The 21,621-nt window shown below is 45.6% G+C and overlaps 1 protein-coding gene across 1 annotated transcript; it reads right to left on the reverse strand.

The window, feature by feature from the left end:
- Positions 1 to 9,445: 9,445 nt before the first annotated feature.
- GARIN1A (golgi associated RAB2 interactor 1A) lies at positions 9,446 to 20,932 on the reverse strand. The gene is given in 6 exon segments (XM_007198519.3): positions 9,446 to 9,801; positions 14,597 to 14,667; positions 14,669 to 14,719; positions 16,268 to 16,514; positions 17,467 to 17,651; positions 20,893 to 20,932. Coding segments are annotated over 5 exon segments (732 nt in total). The 5' UTR covers positions 17,631 to 17,651; positions 20,893 to 20,932; the 3' UTR covers positions 9,446 to 9,602.
- Between the last annotated feature and the right edge of the window lie 689 nt (positions 20,933 to 21,621).

A 21,621-nucleotide genomic window follows, 5' to 3' on the forward strand; every position in this document is an offset into this window, starting at 1 on the left:
ACTGGCAGGCAGATTTCTTAACCACTGTGCCACCAGGGAAGTCCCTAGATTTTCATTTAAAATGCTCATTTTATGAAGCTTTACCATTCTCAGTGGTTGTTTTTCTTTTGAAACCATAGTCTTGGATTTCTCAAGATTGACCCCTTGTGGTTTTTGGTTTTTTTTTTTTTTTAAGCAAGATAAGGAAGACTTTATTTGGGACAAGAGGGGTGGGGTGACTAACACAACAGGTAGAGGGACCACCGCAATGGAATTTTGCAGCTGGGGAGAGAGATCAGGCTCAACTCTGAATGCAGGATGGATAGGTGGCAATTTATAGCCAAGGAGCAGGGTGAGGAGAAGCGGATGGAAAATTACTAAGAGGAAGCATCAGGGGTAAGGAGGATTCTGGCTAAACTGACCAACAGGATTCTTGCTGAAGATAAGACATGTTTTGTTTTGTTTTCTAAATCAATGGCCTGTGGTTCTGAGAGTTCATTAGTGGATCCCTTGGTGGCCCCAGGATGCAGGTCAGGACCTCTCATTTCTACATATTCACTGTCCCCAGGTTCTCTGCTTCCCCGACCTGCTGTCTCATCAATACCACTAGTCTCAACGGACCCTCTGTTGATTATTTCTCTTGAGACTTACGAGGGCATTTGTGAAGCTTTCATCTCACTTCCATCACACATTTTAAGTGGGTCCATCTTGGTATTATTCCTTGAGGACATTTTCTCTTTTCTCTGAATTCCATTTCAGAAACTTTAAGATGCATTCTTACATTGTTTGGGGGATTGTTTTTGCAAATGTCGTGTCCTGGTGGGCTCTGAATGACTCTGGATAACAATGTTTTATCCCTTTTCCCTTTTAAATGATGTGTTTATTGGCCATTAAAAGCTTTACCAATCCCTTATGTTGTGTTATTTTCATCTAAGAAATAGTCTCTGGGAAGTCAATTTCACTAAGTTCATTCAGCAAAGGCTGTAGTTTCTTCCCTCGTTTGTGGGGAGGAACAACACGGGGCAGCCGGAGCTGGCTGTGGCAGAAATGGATTTACTTAACAACCTTTAACTGGGTACCTGGCAGGAACCAGGCACTGGAGGAAACACAAATGAATAAGACACCTGTGGTTGCCATGTTTACATAACATCCACTTTTCTGGGGATAGCAGACTATCAGTTAGACTTCATGGTTGTAGGCACAGGAAATGACAGGCCAACCTAAGCCAAAGAGAATTCTTTGGAAGACTATTGGGAGGTCTTGACAACAGCTGAAAGTTAAGGGAACCAGACTCGGGGGATTTTGGGTTCTTGTCAGGAATCAAAAGAGGAGCAATAAGCTGGATGGGTGCCCGGCCCCTGTCACATAGCCAGCAGTGCCTGGTCAGGATGCTGTCCCCACTGCCACACCTTCGTTTGTGGGGATGAGCGACATCCTTGCTCAAGATATAAAATTCAGGAGGGAGCATCCAGTTAGCTTAGTCCATAATGGACCTGAAGGGTGAGGGGAGGGAATGGTTACTGGAACCAGAAAGAGATAGTTGACTGGAAGAGGCTGCCATGAGAGGAGCAGTTTCCTTCTGTTAAGGGACACACAGCCAGCCTTATGCTACTACAAGGGAGGGAATAATTGTCTTGACCCCATCCTCCCCTCTCCCTCTGATCTCCTACCTGGACTTCCCACTGGCCAAACCCACCTGGAGACCCCAGGCAACGGGCCCTTTGATGTAGGCTATACAGATCAACTTGTACAACAGGCAGGAACCATAGGCATCCTGGGGCATGGAGAGGGTGGAGAAGGGAGAGAGTGAGTTTGGAGGGAAAAGGGAAGGTAACTGGCACAGGTAGGCACAAGGCCAAAGCTAGGTTCCTGGGTCATTGAATGTTAAATGGAAAACCACAAGGACAGAAAACATGGTGGAGACATTAAAGCCAGTGACAGTGTCCCAAACAAAGTGTACATTAAATCCAAGTCCTACATCCTTGGTGCTGCTCTGGGTCTGCATTTTCTAAGCCTGTTTCTCCAATTGTCTCTGATTCTGTGAGTCAGCCTCCAATGGCATGGGGTGGTGGGTACAAAACCCCAGCTTTTTCTGCCGAAGATTGAGTAGTTTCTATTGCTTGCAGCTGAAGGACTCTGATATCGAAATTGGTACTAGAGAGTGGATTGCAGGTTATAGGTCCCCAGGGAGTTGATTACCCTAACAAGATGGAATAGAATGCAGCAAGATTCCAGCAAAATTCTGGGAGGGGAAGTTAACTGTCAATGGCCCACAGCTAATTAAATTATAAGTTGTTGATAATGAGGACCATTTGTTGGCTGAGGGCATCTGGGGAACAAGGTGGCTGCTGTCTTAGGACAATATAAAGGGTATGAAGACTTCCAGGACACTGGGGTACAATGGGTGCTTCTGATGACACTGAATAACTCAAAGAAAGAGAAAAAATTTCAAATAACTCAGAATCTGGTTCTTTGGGTTGTTGAATTTTGAAGACTGCCGAAGTCACAGCTTCAATCCAGTCTTTTATGTAAAAGAGGGGCACAATGAAACAAAGTGAATCTCTAACAACTGGAACAGGAACAGCTGACAAGACTTGGAAGACCCAAATCCTCAAATCCTTCTGGAAATTTCCCACTGCCTATCCCTTGTGAGAGGAAGCCTTTCCCTTCTTGCAGGAGGATGCTAAAAATTCCCCTCAATGTTAGGAGGCTGATAACCAGAATTCGATTCCACGATGTCCTGTGGGTGTTGGGTAGATAAGTGTAGAAATAAATGTAGGGAAGAGAAAGTATTTACCCAGGAAAACATATTGTAGAAATTTGACAATTTGTATCTGTAAAGTCTGGGAGTATCTATTAGAATAAATGTTAAGGCACTCCATCAAAGAGGGAGAACATAATTTTAGATAGGATTGATTTTACTGATATGGGTGCTCTTCCCAGAGATTATGTAATGATTGTGCTAGTTCTCACAGCTCTGTATGTTTCTAATAGTTTCCTGTGTTGGTTAAAGTGAGCTTGGATTCAACGCAATTCACGTTAAAGAACAATGAGAGATAACTAATAAGAACCTGCTGTATAAAGAAATAAAATAAAATTTAAAAATTAAAAAAAAATGTGTAAAATATACAAGTGATGGCAAATGTCCTTTCAGTGTAAAAATCCCCCATAAAAAAAAAAAAAGAAAGAAAAAGAACAGTGAGAGGCCAGAAATTCCTTGATACAATGTAGAAAGAGGAATTCAAAGGCTTTGGGAGGCAAGAATACTGACTCATCTAACATGTACCTGTCCTCATCCAACTCTGTCCTTTGAGAAGACCCTGAATACTTGTACATCTCCAAGGTTTTGAGAAAGCATTAGAATGTTTAATAGGCTCTCTGCAAGCCAGTAAACGGGCTCCAGTGGAGATCTCGGTGGAGAAAAGAGGATTCTGGGGAGCACTCCAGGAGCAGAAGCATAGTCAGGCTTGGTAATCAGAGCTGAGAATGGTTTGACCTTTTGAGATCTGGGTCTGTAGTTAGTTAATTAAGGGTGCTTTGGTGACATTTTTCATGGCTTCTGGCTGCTGGTACTTCTAGTTGGGGATTTACACTTTGTGAGTTTTACTTCGCCTGGGAGGAAGCCAGACCTTACTTAGCTAGACTCTGTTTCAGCTCAGGTACATCCTGCAACCTGGGTTCTCTCAAGCAGACTCGCTTGCTTGGAAGTGAGAACATAAGGAAGTCAGCACTGCACAGAGTCTCGTTTTCGGGGCCAGGTGGCAGCAGAAGTGTCTGATTTTAGAAGACTCCTGGCCCAGGGTCACTGGTCGGGGCTGTAGTGTATGTGCAAGAGTGGGGAGTGGGGTCTTTGTTGGAGTAGTCCTGCTGTGGCTGGGCCATCGTTCTTTGTCCTGGCTGCATAAGCCTTCCAGCCATTTCTCTCTTACCTTTCTGCAGAGTGTGTCAGCTATTGGATAGCCTGTCCAATGTTCATTTTATGCCTGAACTAGTGAGACTTGGTTGTTGACAACTAAAAAAATCAGGGCTGACTTAAGTTCTCTGAGAATAAAATTGATAGGCAGTGACTAAGGTCATTTGCGTCATCAAAAGAATGATGACAGCTAGCTCTGAGGAATATGGTTACAGAATCATGGCTGCTCACCACTTTTCAAGCCTCAGTCAATACTCAGACCCAGAGCTCCTCAAATGAAGGGAAGGCCAGAACCCTTAACCAAGGACCCTGTTATAAACACCATAGAGCACCTACTATGAATCTTTCTCCTGGGCATCCCCAAAGAGACTTTAAGCCACTGACAAGGATAATGTGCCCTCGTAAAAGGGAAATGCACAAACATTCAGGGACCATGGGGACTCTGAGTTAACACCAGTGGGGGCACCCAAAAGGCTACTGTGTAGTCTGCCAGTCAAAATGGAATGCCTCAGATTCAACGTTGAGTAAAAAAACTGTTTCAGAGGAACATACAGAATATAACATCATCTGTCTAAACATTTTATCCCTATCTGAAACATGCACGTGGGTAAAACCACCTACAAACCACTCAAAGATAGGTAGGTGGTAGGTAAGTAGGTAGGTAGGTAGATAGATATACAGATATAATATATGGACAGATATAGAGATACATAATGATATATATAGATATACATATCTGTTATCTATTGCTGCATAATAGATTACTCCCAAAACTTCATATGTTTATCCCCAAAACACACATTTATTATCTCACAGCTTCCATGGGACAGGAATCCAGGCATGGCTTAGTTGGGGTCTCTGCTTCCGGATCTCTTATGAGGCTGCAATCAAGGTGATGGCCCAGGGTCTCTCATGAGACTGTAATCAAAGTATTGACCAGGATCACCATCACCCTACAGTTCAACTAGAGCAAGATCCACTTCCAAGCTCACCCCGTGATGTTGACAGGATCCAATTTTTTACCATCTGCTGGCCTGAGGGCCTCAATTCTTCGCTGGCTGTTAGTTGGGGGCTACCTTTGTTTCCTGGCCAGGTGGCCTTCCCTATTGGACCAAGCATATGAGAACAGCCAGAGAGAGAATGCCAGCAAAATGGAAGCACAGACTTATAATCCAAGCCACTTGAAAGTGACTTGCTATTCATTAGAAGCAAGTCACTAAATCCAGCCTACACTCAAGGGGAGGGAGGATTAGGGGTATTACACAAGGGCAGGGAGCCTTCTAAAGGGATATATATATATACATACATTTTTTAAAATTGTAAATTATAAGCAGCAAATTCAGGATAATAATCATCACCTCTGGGGTTCAAGGAACTGAGGACCTAACTGATTAACTGAGGAGGGTGACAGAGGGACCTCAGCTGTACAGCCAATATTTCTGTTCATAAACTGCATAGCAAGATGCAAGTTTCTCCTGCATAATTTCTATTTTATCTTTTTTTTTTTTTTTTTAATTTTATAGCTACTTTATTTATTTATTTCTTTATTTTTGGCTGTGTTGGGTCTTCGGTTCGTGCGAGGGCTTTCTCTAGTTACGGCAAGTGGGGGCCACTCTTCATCGCGGTGCAGGGACCGCTCTTCATCGCGGTGCGCGGGCCTCTCACCATCGCGGCCCCTCCCGTTGCGGGGCACAGGCTCCAGACGCGCAGGCTCAGTAGTTGTGGCTCACGGGCCCAGCTGCTCCGTGGCATGTGGGATCTTCCCAGACCAGGGCTCGAACCCGTGTCCCCTGCATTAGCAGGCAGACTCTCAACCACTGCGCCACCAGGGAAGCCCTCTATTTTATCTTAATTTTTAAATTATTTTCATCAGCATTTTACATGAACATGGTATACAAAGTCAAATCAAGGCCTGTTATCAAAAATAGCAGTCACAGGACTTCCTTGGCAGTCCAGTGGTTAAGACTCCACACTTCCACTGCAGGGGTGTGGGTTCGAACCCTGGTGGGGGAACTAAGATCCCACATGTCACGCAGCCAAAAAAAAAAAAAAAAATAGCAGTCACTTGTCCACATACCCTCCATTACCTCATTCATTTCTCAGAAATAACTAAACTCTTTTAGATATTTCTTTGAATAGTTATCCTTGGATCTCTCAAAAACACACTTACATTGTTACTTCTTGATTTTTCAGTTTTGGGTATTAGCTACTGATTTCCAACTATAAAAGATGAAGATGTATTCTTTATCACCTCCCTCCTCTCCCACACCTTTCCCCCAACCTCCACACAATTGCCTTTCACCCATCCTCCAAATACAGTTCTTGCTATCTTTGATTAAATCTATATTCTATCTCAATGTACATAGTATTATGAATAGTCACAGACAAAAAATGACTCCAAAGAAAACGACTAAGGAAGCAATCAGATGGACTTACCAAAAGCCCAAAGTTGCCCAGAGTAGACAGCAAGAGTCAATAGATCGGGACTTCCCTGGTGGCGCAGTGGTTAAGAATCCGCCTTCTAATGCAGGTGACACAGGTTCGATCCCTGGTCCGGGAAGATCCCACATGCTGCACAGCAACCAAGCCTGTGTGCCACAATTACTGAGCCTGCGCTCTAGAGCCCGTGAGCCACAATTACTGAGCCCACGTGCCACAACTCTGAAGCCTGTGGCTCTAGGGCCCGCATGCCACAACTACTGAGCCCGCGTGCTGCAACTACTGAAGCCTGCTCACCTAGAGCCTGTGCTCCACAACAAGAGAAGCCACCGCAATGAGAAGCCTGTGCACCGCAACGAAGAGTAGCCAGCCCCCGCTCGCCACAACTAGAGAAAGCCCACGTGCAGCAACAAAGACCCAATGCAGCCAAAAAAAAAAAAAGGAGTCAATGGATCAAAGCAAGACAGTTTGTTATAACAGCACAGCAAACAGCAGGAGCATCAGCATGGCAGTGCCAGGCCCCCAATCCCCACAGGGCAACGTGATGAGCCCAGGTGAGGGCTATGCCTGCAGTGGATTGCATTGCAGCTGAGGAACCCAGGTCTAAGGGCTCAGCAAACAGTAAGTAAACAGTAACCAAACCAGTGTCCTTCTCCAAGAGCAAGTCATCATAAGGTAGTCATGTGTTAGTCTCCTTGATCTATTTAACTGCCTATGTGATTAGCTACACAAATGGCTCAAGGTCAGAGGACAGTTAGGCCTTGAAATCTGGCTTCCTCAGCAAGGATATACAGAGATGCTTGAGGCCATGGCAGAGTGTCTCTCTGAACACAAAGTCAGACTGTGGTGGACATTTGTTATTATCAGCCACCAGACATCCATTCCCCTAATTGTTCTTTTGTAACAGCCCTCAGTTTCCTTTGGGGAAACCATCCAGCCTGCTGCAGCATTTGACGAAATGTTCAATTAGCCATCCTTACCTGAATCCCCAGAGCTGTTCTGGTATCAGTGGGTTCCAGGACTGACTTTTCAGCTGTCCCTTTGATGCCGTGAGCCAACTCATATTTTTCCAATAAATTCCTTTTGGTTTAAATCAGAGTCAGCTTCTCTTACTGGCAATCAGAAAACTTTAATATAAAATGGTATCTCTTCTCATAGTCTCACCAAGGAAACAGACAGGTAAGCAACTACAGGGGTGTGAGAAATGCTGTAAAATGGGCACACGCAGGGCACAATGGTAGCATAGAAAAACTCCATCAATAAGGACAAGTATCATGAGAGCAACAGGTAGAAAATGCAAGGACAGGTATTTGAATAGAGTGAAGGATGTGCAACATCCTTGCACTATCTAAACACATGGTGTATTATGGAAACCACAAGAAATTTGGCATGGTGGAAGCATGAGGTTCAAGGGGAGCAGTGGCCAGTGGAGAGGCTGGAGAGATAGGCTTGGTCATTTTGTATCAAAGAGTTTGCTTTTATCAAGGGTGAAGTGATGGATTTATGTTTCAGAAAGATGGATTTTTAGAAGTATAGATGGGAAATGGATTGGGAATAAATCGAATTCATAAGAGTATGAACTTCAGAGTTAGACGGACTGGGTTCAGATCCTGATTCTGCTACTCGCTCCCTATATGACCTTAAGCAAGTTCTTGAACCTTTCTGTGGCTCGGGCTCATCATCTGTAAAATGTGATCATAGAGTATCTACCTCCTAATGAGTGTGTCGCTTAAGTGATCTTTGTAAAGTCTTAGCATAGTGTTTGGCATATAGTAAGTTTCTAATGAAATTAGCTATTATTGTTACAATGATGACAGAATCTGGGAGACCAATTGGGGTTACCACAATAATCTAGGTGAGAGCTGATGGAGGCTTAAACCAAGGCAATAGAAATGAGGATGGAGATCTCCTAAATGTTTGTAAACATACCATATTAGGGATACTTTTGAGAGTGGAATGCGTACACATTAATAATGATACTAGAACAACAGGCATAAATTGGGAAGGGTGGACACCCTTCACATTCGTCTTTTCTAAGTTCTGCTTCTAGATGTCCCTCACCAGCAGCAACAATGCTCAGCTTGTTTGATTGTAACATGCTGAAAGGAAATTTGTTGTTTTAATTTTTACGGGAGGCAGGAAGAAATCAACAAACACTAGGCATCCTCTCAGCTCAGAGTCTTTTGTGACCCAGTCTAGCTAGGATTTACCACTCAGCCCAACTGAGCATGCACAAGGGGAGGGCAGTCATGTTCTTTCTCCTTCCATCACTGTATTACCCACGTGTGAACTATAGGGAAGCAGGTCCTCCAGCCTTGATTTGCAGACCAGGTGGCTCAAACATCATGTCAACCTAAATGGCTTCCCTGTGTCTCCAAAACAGGGCTCAGTATCTCTCCCATATGCTCCCTAAAGGCAAGTATCATGTCCATCTGTCTTGTTCTCTCTAATATACCCAGCAACTAGTGCAGTGTCTGGCACCTAGCAGGAGCTTGATAAATGCCTACTGAACGTTGTGGTAGTATTTCTCAAGTCAGTATTCCCCATTTGTCCAGAGGTTGGTCAAGGGTCCTGTTCTATCCCTGATATACACAGACACTGTGTCTTCCACTTGGGTTTCATTAGGCCCTGGGTTGGAAGAGTCAATCAATTAGGACTTCCAGTGATGGGTGGTCACCATCTTTCTTGACAGAAGCCCCATCTTCATTAGCAACCAAAGATTGCATGGCCAGGATGAGCTTTCATAGTTTTACATTAACACAGGGAATGGGGCAGGAAGACTCACGTTCTTGTTTGAGGTAAGTGGGGCAACACAAAAACATCTTCTAGTTGATCGCCATCATTCTCAGGATTCTTTCACTTTGGGCTTGTAGCAGCCCTATCTCTGTTTCCCCCTATCCCTTTGTAAGAGGAAGTTGGATTTCTCCCCAGGTCCTTTCCTCCGGACTGGCTTTCTTGGCTTTGCTTGGCTGTTTGGGGGTTTCAACTGAGCTAACAGAATGTTTTTTCCATTTATTTCCCCAAGGAGTGAGCTATTGCTCCTAATTAGTCCTTCTCCAGCCCCTCCCCACCTCCACCCCCCATAGCACAACCTACAGCAATTAGGGACTCACTTGGAGGTTTATTGGTGGAAGTACCAAAGCACCTTGTTATAAACACCATCTTACCTCTCCCATGGTCATCTGGGCCACAATAGGAAAAGAGCATTATAGAAGGTTGTAGCAAGTGGACTGAATGAAGCCTGGGAAGATGACCCTGTCTTGGCTAGGTGTTAGGGTCCCAGGAAGTTCTCTCCTAGGGAACTGGCTACAGGAGCCTGCAGGAAGTGCTCCTCTGGATTCTCTTGTTCCCAGAGACTGTGGCTCAAGGTGGCTCTCATGGGTATATTCGAATTGACAGGGGATGCCACTGGAGAGGGTGTCTTGTCGTAGCAGTTGAAGTTGTCTATTTCAGCGGTGGTATCGGTGTTTCTGGAGTAGCCCAGGAGGTCGGGGTCATTGAAAGCAATAGAAGAAAAAGAAAGCATTGTTAAGAATCTAATTTTAAAACTTTTTAAATTACGTCTTTTCCAGCATGAGTGCCTTGAACCTAGATCTAAATATGGAAATGAGCAACCTGAGCAGAGAAAGCCAAGCGGGAGGGAGGCTGGAGCGAAGGCATCTCTGCTGAAGTGGAACAGATACCCCTCCAAATCTTAAGCCTTGCTTTTATGTGTTGAGAATGTAACATGTTATGAGTCAAAGGCAAGACCTGAACCCACTGGGGTCTGCCTGATGCCCACTATAGCCTGCCAGGTATCAGCATAAGTGCAAAGAAAACCTCAGACAGTTCTCCAAAACAATAACAACTGAAAAAAAAAAATCACAACCACTTGTGTGTCTAGAAAAACACACATTGGGCTAAAATTTTTTTTTTTTTTTTTGGGCTAAAATTTTTTAAAATTTTGATTTCAAGTGAAATACGTGCTTATTTTAAATGAAAAAAAAAAACCTATAAAAAAGCACCCAAAAGAATATAAAAATCACTCACACTTACTATTCAGAGATAAGTACAGTGAGTTTTTTTTTTTTTTTCCAATGAAATTAATTTTAGGGTTATTTAGCCAGAGACCAGCAATATGGCCTAATAATCTAAAAATGTCTTTGCCACAAAACACCTAGAAATGCTGGATAAAATATAATCTACACAATTTTAAATGCATTGTTAAACTCACAGAAAGTAAAGTAAAAATCCCAGGGACCAAAATTAAAGATCAGTGAAGTATGAACTAAAGTGGGGCTGCCTTAGGGACTGGCCAGTCTTGGTGACCCAGGCCTTGGGTTTTTATGGCCACGTGACACAGGAGATAAAGTCTTGGGCCTGAGCTAGGTAGGGCATTAACTGAGGCATTTACATAAGTCCAGGACTTTCAAAGCCACCTTCTCGGCAAAAAGGGACACCAGAAAGAAATCCGTCCAGTGCCACAAGCTCATCTATATCAACTTGGATTCTGGGTCAAAACAAAAGTCTCTGCTGAAAATTCTTATCTTTGGGACTGTCCCAATACTGGTTTGAGGTCTGAAACGACATATGGTACAAGAACTTCCAAGCTGAGAAACTAATATAAAAACTTTTGGACTTACCTGGTGGCGCAGTGCTTAAGAATCCGCCTGCCAATGCAGGGGACACGGGTTCGAGCACTGGTCTGGGAAGATCCCACATGCCGCGGAGCAACTAAGCCCGTGCGCCACAACTACTGAGCCTGCGCGCTAGAGCCGGCGAGCCACAACTACCGAGCCCGTGTGCCACAACTACTAAAGGCTGCATGCCTAGAGCCCGTGCTCGGCAACAAGAGAAGCCACTGCAATGAGAAGCCCGCGCACCGCAGCGAAGAGTAACCCCTGCTCTCCACAACTGGAGAAACCCGTGCACAGCAACGAAGACCCAATACAGCCAAAAATAAATAAATAAATAAATTTTACATTAAAAAAAAATTTTTTTTTTCTCCTGAGCCAGTAATATCTCTGATATGGAATCAAACTTACAATGGCTCTTTGGGGTTAACCCCTGCCCCTCCAATTTAGGCCAACATGAGTCCCACGGATAAAGGCCTGTTTGAGAACAGCTCAGATAAAATATTACAGCTACAGACAGCTGCAAGGCCCACAGGGTATCAGTATCTGTGTGAGAGGAAGCAGAGAGCAGCAACAGGGCATCTGATGTGCCTGTAAACAGGAGAGCTCCTACATCTGCCGCAGCTTCTCGGTGGAAAGCGCAGCCAGCCAATTTGAGAAGAAGGAAACTGGAAGTAAGTGCAAGGGGTCCGTGGTACAGCCCGAAGAGGCTGGTGAAGTATGTGCCTTAAGAACTCTCAAAACCACCAGAACACTCTCCCTTGCAGGACGCGCCCTCAAACAAGGAAAAACCACTGGAAATGGAACCCAAACTGAGTAGGACAGGAACAATAAAAGCAAAGGAAAGAGAGAGGTCAGGGAAAGATAGGAGAGAGGAACACAGCCCTGGAATCCTAAAAAATACAAGGCCATAAACACTTCACAAAAATGACACAAGAGGGAGCTCTGGAGCCCAAACCAGAAAGCTGCCTTGACCAGCCCCTCACCCGCAAAGGTTCAGGAAAACCGTTCACATCAGAGATCATAATCCAAGGCAACACAAAATTATATAAGGAAGAAAGAGGTTGGGGCTTCCCCGGCGGTCCAGTGGTTAAGACTCTGCCTGCCAATGCAGCAGGGTGCGGGTTCGATCCCTGGTTGGGAACTAAGATCCTGCATGCCGCCCAAGGCGGCCAAAAATTAAAAAAAAAAAAAAGAAAAGAAAAGAAGCTATGAAGCATCATAAATCCTTACAGACGATGGATGCACACTAAAAAGATGTGCCTGCAAAACAAATGGAAAGTGCAACCTAGCATTTCAAAATGAGCTAAAAGAAGTTAAGACAATGACAGAACATATGAAAGAAAAACTAAGTCAGACTTTAAAAGATTTATAGGAATTCCCTGGCGGTCCAGTGTTTAGGACTCTGTGTTCTCACTGCCGAGGGCCGGGTTCAATCCCTGGTTGGGGAACTAAGATCCCACAAGCTGTGTGGTGCAGCCTAAAAAATAAAAATAAAAAAATATAAATAAAAGATTTATAAATGCGGTGATAAAACTGAGAAAAGAATTAGACATTTCTAAAGAAATAAAAATTACTTCCAAAAAGAAGCCTAAAGCCAGAAAGAACAGAAAAACAAACAAACAAAGCAGATAATGCCTTAAGAGAAACAGAAGGGTAAAAGCAGGAGAGTTTCAAGAATAAAAAAGAGAAAGTGGCAGGTAATTAGATACGCAAAGATGATCCAACATACAAATAGTAAGAGTACCCAAAGAGGAAAATCTTACATTCTAATTCAAGAATACTATCTTGGGGCTTCCCTGGTGGCGCAGTGGTTGAGAATCCGCCTGCCAATGCAGGGGACGCGGGTTCGAGCCCTGGTCTGGGAAGATCCCACATGCCACGGAGCGGCTGGGCCTGTGAGCCACAATTACTGAGCCTGCGCGTCTGGAGCCTGTGCTCCGCAACAAGAGAGGCTGCGATAGTGAGAGGCCCGCGCACCGCGATGAAGAGTGGCCCCCGCTTGCCACAACTAGAGAAGGCCCTCGCACAGAAACGAAGACCCAACACAGCCATAAAGAAAAAATAAATAAATAAAATGCAATTCATTAAAAAAAAAAAAAAAAAAAAAAAAAGAATACTATCTTGAAGTGGAAAAAAAAAAAAAGACTGGAAAGTACATATAAAGGCGCACCATGACCTGGGAGAACTGACCCAGCATGACCACAGCTGGGACCCTGCCCCAGAGCAAGGCTATGAAAGCACTGAGAGAGAGGATGTGTGGAGAGTCCTTTGTATAGAGCTGCTCCTTCGTTCCCCTCCAGCTGAACAACAGAGGCTTCCTGGGAACACCCAGAGACCTTGAGCAGTGGCCCCTGGGGTCTGGGAGACCCAGTAGGTGGCGGGGCACAACTCCCACCCAGGAAACATGGAGGGTGGCAGAACCAGAAGAGCAGGTTTCTTTGATGACAGAGTGAAGAGGAGTTGCTTCTGTGTCCAGGAGGCACAGTCCTCCCTCCAGTAGCCGGTCAAAGTCTGAGAGGACATTTCCTGAGGACAAGATGTCAACTGTACCGGAGAGAAAGAGCCCGCCTGGAGCCGCTGTAGACCCTACCGCAAGGACTCCCTTAAAGGTGAGGGGACTCTGACAGCGAGTGCCTGAGTGCATGGACGCCTGCAGAGCCAGGGCCTGAGCGGGGGTCTTGCATTGGGGTGAGGACTTCAAGGAACCCAAGAAAGCTCCTGAGAGAAAAAGCCAGCTTTAAAATCAGGAAACAGAAGGAGAGGAGTGACAGTCCAGTCCCCATAATGAAGGGCCATCTTAATATGAGGCCAAGCTGACTGAAGGGGGGTGATGTGACCACTTTAGAGTTTTGATAATTTTCAGGCACTGGATGTTTTAATTTCAGAACTGATGCTGCTTTTGCACTTTAAAGGGACCAAAGAACTCTTTTATATTCTAAGAGGGAGCCCATATATGCTATGGGGCCTGCCCAGAGACCAGCTTTTATCCAGGGGCAAGAAGACAACTTCTCCCGCTGAAAAAATTATAAAGGAAAGGAAAAAATTTTGCATTTTGATGATACCCTACAAGTTGTACTTCTTCAATGTATCGATTGAACAATCTTGCTTTGGTTTTCTATCTCTTGTTACAGAAAGAACCTAACACAATGACTTAGTAGATTAGTAAAACTTCGGAGCCAGCAGTGGTCTCCCATGTGGGTTAATGTCTATTCTGTCCATTTTACAGAATAGACAGTGAGGCAAGGAGGCCTTGGGATTGTCTTACCCAAGGGACCCTTGAGAGTTGGGACTGGAGATAGTCAATATATAACTCCATGAGCCTGCTTTATTGCCCTTCTTTGAATTAATTTATTCATGCCTCACTCCTTTTACTGAACACCTTCCATATGAAAACACTGGGGTTTACCTAGGGATTATTCAGATCAATCAGCCACTGACCCTGCTCCCAAGGACAGGCTTATAATAAAATTAAGGGGACACGTCACATGCAAAGGTCTAAAGTGAAAAGAAGGAACTGAGATGGGTAGGCAGAGGGTGTCACTGACCGCCGCCCCGCCCCCGCCCCCCGCCCCTCACCCCTCACCCCTCCCCGCGCCATGGCTCTGTGCTGCGGGAAGGGATGTCGGCGCTGCCTGCACGGAGGACCCACCTGTCTGCTGTGAGCTGGGACCTTCCTGAGAGATTCGAGAAACAGTCACTGGTCTGCTCGGCTGCCAAGAGCTTTCATGGAGCTTTCACTGGACTGGCAGGATGACAGGAGGCTGCTTCCAGACTGGATGGAGAAACGTGCAGTCAGATGGCCAGGTCTGCTCCCTGATAGCCCTTGGCTTCCTCGGGCCATAACCTTGAAGGAACTCACTTGTGTCTGCCAGCCTAGTCCTGGGAACCTGCTCCTTCAACATCAAGCCCTCGAATCATCAGACCAAAAATGGGGCCCTAGCAGGATCACCTCCTCTCCCTGATGGGCTGCTGTGGCCATCTGCCCAGAGCACAGGCTCTGAACCTTGTGAACCAGAGCAGGAGAGCTGACTTTCGAAGTCAGAGATAGAGTGCCTAAAGTATGCCACTTACATGAGACGAGTAAAGTGTTTCCATCCTGAAATCGGAAGGTTTAAGGCTATCCAATCTATCAAGCTTTTCCTTCCTGACCTTCTACCCTAAGCAGGTACTGGGAAAGCCTTCTATGGGTCAAAAGAAAAGAAAAGAAATCCTTAAATAAACTAAAAGGGAAAAGCAAATCCTTAGGGGAAATATTTGCAAAAACGTGAGATTAAAGGCTTAAAAATCCTGATATATAAAAAGCTCTGGTTTACAAATCAATTTAGAAAAATGCAAAGCTGCCAATAGAAAACTGGCCAAAGAACACAAGAGCCAATGCAAAAAAGAAAAGGTCAGTGTTCAAATTCATTGAAAAATCAGAGAATCCACTTTTTTTCAGCCTATCATACTAGAAAATTAAAATTTATACTTCTCAATTGTGATAAGGATACAGTGACATAGTCACTCATATTATTGGAGAGAGTACAATTTGGTATGAACTTTCTGGAAATAATCTGGCAGTATGTATGTATCAAGAGTCTTAAAAATGCCTGTACCCTTTGAATTCTGCTTCTAAAAATCAATTGTGAGAAAACAATCAGAAATGTGGACGATACATAAATGCTTGTTGTAGCATCAGTTACAATCATGAAAAGTCAGAAACAACTCTGAATGTTAAACAACTCTGAATGAATGATACTAGGGGAATGGTGAAGTAAATTTTAACCCATTCATACAACTGAATAGCATGAAATTACCAAAATGATGTATATAAAGGGCTTCTAAAAGAAATGGGAAAATGCTTATGATATAATCTAAATTGGAAAAAAAAGCAACATTCAGAAATGTATATATATTTAATGTCCTCAAATATATAAATTGAAAATTAAGATGAAAGAATAGAAGGAAATATGCCAAAATGTTCCAAGTGATTGCTTGGGGCTGGAGAGAAGCAGGGGTGATTTTTCTGTAATTTTCTGATTTTCTTCAGTGAGCATTATTCCTTTATAACACTGAAAAAAAAAAAAACCAGCAAAAAACAGCAAACAATTTTTAAGTGAGTGAAGTACTTTATAGCTCTGTTTTTGGAAAACAAAGTTAATTTACTTTTTATGTCTGTAGACCTCAATTTGGTGTGTGCGTATCATTGACCCTTGAAAAAGAAGTCTGCTCATCCCCACACAACACTAGACTGTAATACCCATCAATTCTCAGGAGGTGATATGTTTCCGATTCCCAGCTGACCCTATGGATCTCTTGGCAGGATCTTGGTGAAACTTACTGTTTCGGTGGAGCTGCAGGGCAACTTGGGCACCAGGCAGTGAGAGAACTGGATTCTCGGGTCTTTTGTGGTGATAGACAGACCTCTCCGCAGAATTTTCACCAAGCGGATCCAGAATTGAAACACAGCCTCTGGGTGTTTTTCGTGGAGCCTCAGGTAGTAGATCTTTTCAGTCACTGTCCTAACCCTCAGGATGCGTTGGAGCCGGTCGCAGATTCGTAGCTCCACGTACTTCAGTGGGAGAATCCTGGACACAATCAGGAAATTCCCATGGCAGAGGCATCAGTGATTTTAATCAACCAAGCTGGTGCCTTCCTAGAGCTTGGGTCAACCTCACTAGGTGCTCACCTCTGCTTGGGGGACACCCAAGGGAGAAAGCTCGTGGTCTGAGAATGGGAATGATCACTAAGACCGACTCTTCTCTGATTTCCAGGGCCTTAGTTATTAAAGAATCTGCCCACACCAATAACAATGGCTGAGAGTCGATGTATAATATCTCGTTTAGTCCTCACAACAACCCTTTGATGAAGGAAAGATAAGTAGTATCAATTCCATTTTACAGAATTTGAAACTGTGGCTCAGAGAAGCTAAGTGATTTACCCAAGTTTAGATCTTCTTAAATAGGAAATGGAACTAAGGTTTTCTGGCTCTATTTTCAGGTCTCCTCCTCCCTAGATCCTGATTAACTGTGCTGAAAGATTAAGAAAATGGACAGAGGTCTCCTATACATCCAGTATTTTTTTTTCAATCTCAACACCTCATAATCCTATTTGACTATCATATCGCTCACCTTTCTTTTTGAAAACCTCTAGGTCGATATTGACAAAAAAAAATAAGCAAAAGGAAGCCAAGATTCTCAAAAACTAGGCCGAGACAGGGACTGGTGCTCTACCACAGCGCCAAGCACAGCGCTTGGTACACATAGATACTAAGTAAATACTTGTTAAATGAATGAATGAAGTCTATATAGTTCATCAGCTAAAGAACACTGTCCTTTCTTCTCAGCTAAAGTCCAGCAAAAACTAACACAACATTGTAAAGCAATTTTACTCCAATTAAAAAAAGAAAACTATGTTGCTAAAAAAAAAAAAAAAACACAAAGGCAACAAAATAAAAAAATAAATAAGTAAAGTCCAGCTGCAAAACAATGCAGTCATTCATCCCGCCCCTTCCGGCCCTTCCCTCAAGCCTTTCTTTACCTGCTGAGGGTGATGACTGGGGCACTACCAGGTGTGCTCCAGGTGGAAAACTGACCCTGGGGCCAGGTGACATTGGCCATCAGGAGGACGTTGGGGAGTGGCAAGGAGGGCACCGAGGAGGTCACCCCGAGGATCACAGTGGTAGACCCTTCACAGACATCCATCCAGTTCCCGGGCTTAGTGACCTAGAAATCAGCCCCAGGCACATGGGTCAGAGAGAAGCAGAAGACAGGGGTGGAAGGTTACAGATGCTAGAAAACAGCTCTTCAACTTGGCGACAGGCTTAGAACACCTGTGCTTCTTGCACGTGTGTGGCACACTGGACTGGGTCATGACCTGAATCTATCCTTCCTGTGGGTCTCCCCAGAGAGACTTAAGTTCATTGGCAACGGGAACGCTGTGCTGCCCTTCTTCGTGTCCTTTGCATTACTAATTTTAAAAGGATGCACTAGTAAGAAGCCAGCACAGGTTTCTTTCTTCCTTTCTTCTTACTTTCTTCCTTCCTTCCTTCCTTTTTCTTTCTCTCTTTCTTCCTTTCTTTTTCTTCCTTCCTTCCTTCCTTCCTTCCTTCCTTCCTTCCTTCCTTCCTTCCTTCCTTCCTTCCTTTCTCTCTCTCTCTTTCTTCATTCACTCATTTATTTATTGGCTGTGTTGGGTCCCCATTGCTGCATGTGGGCTCTTGTCTAGTTGTGGCGAGCAGGGGCTACTCTTCGTTGCGGTGCGCGGGCTTCTCACTGCGGTGGCTTCTCTTGTTGCGGAGCATGGGCTCTAGGTGCGCAGGCTTCAGTAGTCGTGGCTCGCGGGCTCCAGAGCGCAGGCTCGGCAGTTGTGGAGCACAGGCCCAGTTGCTCCGCGGCATGGGGGATCTTTCCGGAGCAGGGATCGAACCCGTGTTCCCTGCATTGGCAGGCAGACTCCTATCCACTGCGCCACCAGGGAAGCCCCAGCACAGGTTTCTAATCGTCTGGAAGGGAGATTGTGGGAAGAAAGTTCCAGAAGGGGAGGAGAGTGAGGAAAGAGCTGTTGAACGGAGAAGACCCAGGCAGCCCAACTTGAGGGAGGTTTGGGGAGCTTCCCCCAAGATGAGGGAGTGCCGGGCTTGTTGCTAGGTCTTGAGTGTAATAAGGACCTGTTCTCTTGCAGCACTCGGGGCTGTGGCAGGACAGGGAGATGGAGGCCTGGCACTGGGGCACAGTGTCTCAGCTAAGACACCCCTACCTCACTCTCCAGGGCGGGCAGAGAAGCACCAGGTCTGTGGCCTCTAAGGAACCACAGGGACCAGGGTAAGGAACATCTGAGGAGTGACCCCTACGCCCAGAGGGCCTTCTCCCAATATCCTAGGCTTTGCAAGACCATCGGGGCCATTCACAGCCCGTGGTGGAACTGGGGACCAGGGGAAAGCCCCAGGAATGACTGAAATGTTAGTTCCCACAAGCATGAGTATAGATGGTGCCCCAAGGAAAGTGAATTTTGATTTTTGAAAAAAAAAAAAGTAACATTTCTGGGAGCCCATGTTGTGGAATGAAATTCATATGTGCTACAAAACACAGAGGGCCACACACACTGAGAGTAATAAATAAATGTTTGCGGGTGATGTTTCTTGGCGGTGACGATAGTGATGTCACGTGATGCTGAGGAGAGGGAAGGGAGGGAAGAGCATAACTATGTGGGCTGGACCAGTTCAAGGCAGCTTTTAGCTCTGCTGTGGGCCAGCTTCAGCAGGCAGTCTTCCCCCCTCCCTGGCACAGTGTGAGTCTCTTGCTGCCTGAGTCGCCTAGCGTCCATCCAGAGAATCTAAACAGTTTTAATACTAGGCCAAAGAGAACATATTAGGAGAATAAACCTGCCGCCATAATCTCACACCCAAGGACATGACTAGAATTTGATATCTTGAGTCTGGATTTCCCACGGTACTGCTCATTCTCCTCTGAGTGTGTGTTAGGCATGAGCACACACCCCCCCCCCCACGCCTCCCATGCTGCCAGCTGATCGCCCAGCTATGCAGCTCCCTGGGGCAGCGCAGGGACCAGGGAGCACCCGGAGCCATGAACCTTTGGGGGACCTCGTCAGAGAATAGCTCGCTGCTCTGTGAAGAGGTCTCCAAATTAAGCCAACACCCACCTCCACTTGTTCCCTCCCTCTCTCCTGTGACTCCTCATCACTCTTCAACTCCACCGAATGGATTCCTGACTGCAGACCCTCCCGTGCATTCCAGCCTCCTGCCTCCACCCAGGAACTTGAAGTCCCTCTGCCTGGAAGGTCCTCCCCCTGCTCTTCTACCAAAGTCTCAGCAAGACCTCAAAGAATGGCTTACGACCCCGTCTTCTGGGAAGCCTTCCACAACTGCCCAGTTTGCAGGAGTGCTCTGCTCATGCTTTGGGGTTCAGCTGGTCCAAACCCTCCGACACAGAGCTTTCTTAACAGCTCCCATTTTATACTATGTCCTTTAAACCTACAAATTCACAAGCTTCTTGTCCAGGGACACTGTCTGATCTCTCTTTGCATCTCCTGCCTCTCACACAGCTTGCTGACTGGTTATGCCATACCTGCAACGGAGCACAGGTGGTCACCAGCCAGACCGCTGGAGGGAAGGGGGTAGCACCTTGGTAAGATGTCACAGGGATTGAAATGACCGTCCCGCACTCCTGGTGTCTCCATGCTTCCCAGGCCACAAACACTCACTTCCAAAGGTCATATTCCTACTCTTCTGGGGGATGGTAGAATCTGGGCAAGGCTAATTTATCCAGGGACCTTGGTCTCATGCAAGGGTATTTGTATAATAATATCCCAGAAAGAAGGTTGGGTTTCAGAGCAGGGATTCCTACAGCTGCCTTCATCCCCTCTAATCAGCCAGTGCGGACTAGCGGCCCCGGGAGGGTGCCTATGAACCCGGCCTGGAGAGTGGGTTCTGCTGTCTCCTTCTGCAGGTGTAACTCTATTTCCAGAAAGCATCTGACCTGCAGGGAGTCCCGTGATGCTGTAGGCGCAAACTGAGGTGAACTTGGGACCCAGACCCTCTCGTTTCTCTGGCTCTCCTGGCTTCTTCCTCCTCCCCAGGGCTTTCAAAGGCCTCGGCATTTTTTGGACCAATCCCCGGGAACAGGTTTGGAAAGGGAGGGAGAGCTGGCCCTGAGCTGCACAAGGGTACCTGGATAAAGTTGCTTTCAAACACCACCGAGTCAGAGAACAAGTTGAATTCTGGAGAATGAATCAGTTGACAAAGGAGGCCATCTTCAACCCCAAGTTCCACTCCAGGGCCTGGTTCCCTGACCTCAGGTGGGAGGCTCCTAATTTTACTCATTGGTTCTTGGGAAGGATGGACTGGGGAACATCCCTGGGGCTCCACTCAGACCCAGCCCAACTCCACGGTGCTGGTGTGACCACCACTCCCCTACCTCCACAGCTCCACCTCCCCTCCTGACTTACCGGCTGTCCCCCAGGCTGGGAAGGGCCTGTCGGCTCACAATGGCAGGAATGACATCAGGGAATGTGACGGGTAACAACAGGAAAGGGAAAAAAAAAGAAGAGGCAAGGAAGGACTGGGGGTGAGCAGGGTGTTTTTCTCCCCTTTCCTACTTACTACAAACTAGCAATAATGTAGCCTCCTCCATTTTTCAGTCAATCTCCCCACACACATGAGGAAAACAACTCTCCCAAGGTTATGGCCAGACTGCGAGCTGCCACAGCAGCAAGGGAGGCTATCGGGAAACCCACAGCCTTCAATCCTCCCCACTCAGGGCGACGCCTCTCACAAAAATTTTCTCTGTAAATGTGACCTGTTTGCCTAATGTCAGGCCGTCACTGGGCCAGGAGAGCTCAAGATGGGGCCCGCAGTTCAGCCCAATCTTCCCTCTCCCATCGCATGGGATAATTTTCTTTTCTTTTTTTTTCTTTTTTTTAACACCAGGCTATTAACCAACCAAAAAGGTTTATTTATTTGGAAACTGAGCAAATGAGGAAGTGTGATACAGTGTATGCTGGAGCATCACAAAAAAGACCATGAGAACCAACTGTTAAATCTCTAGGAATTTTAATGAGTCAGTTGTTAAACACAGCCATTATTAAAACTTTAATAATATAAACTTACAATTAAGTAAGTTATATAAAAAACAAGGTAGGGCTTCCCTGGTGGCGCAGTGGTTGAGAATCTGCCTG

Source organism: Balaenoptera acutorostrata, chromosome 7, assembly GCF_949987535.1.
Source record: "Balaenoptera acutorostrata chromosome 7, mBalAcu1.1, whole genome shotgun sequence".
Lineage (NCBI taxonomy): Eukaryota > Metazoa > Chordata > Mammalia > Artiodactyla > Balaenopteridae > Balaenoptera > Balaenoptera acutorostrata.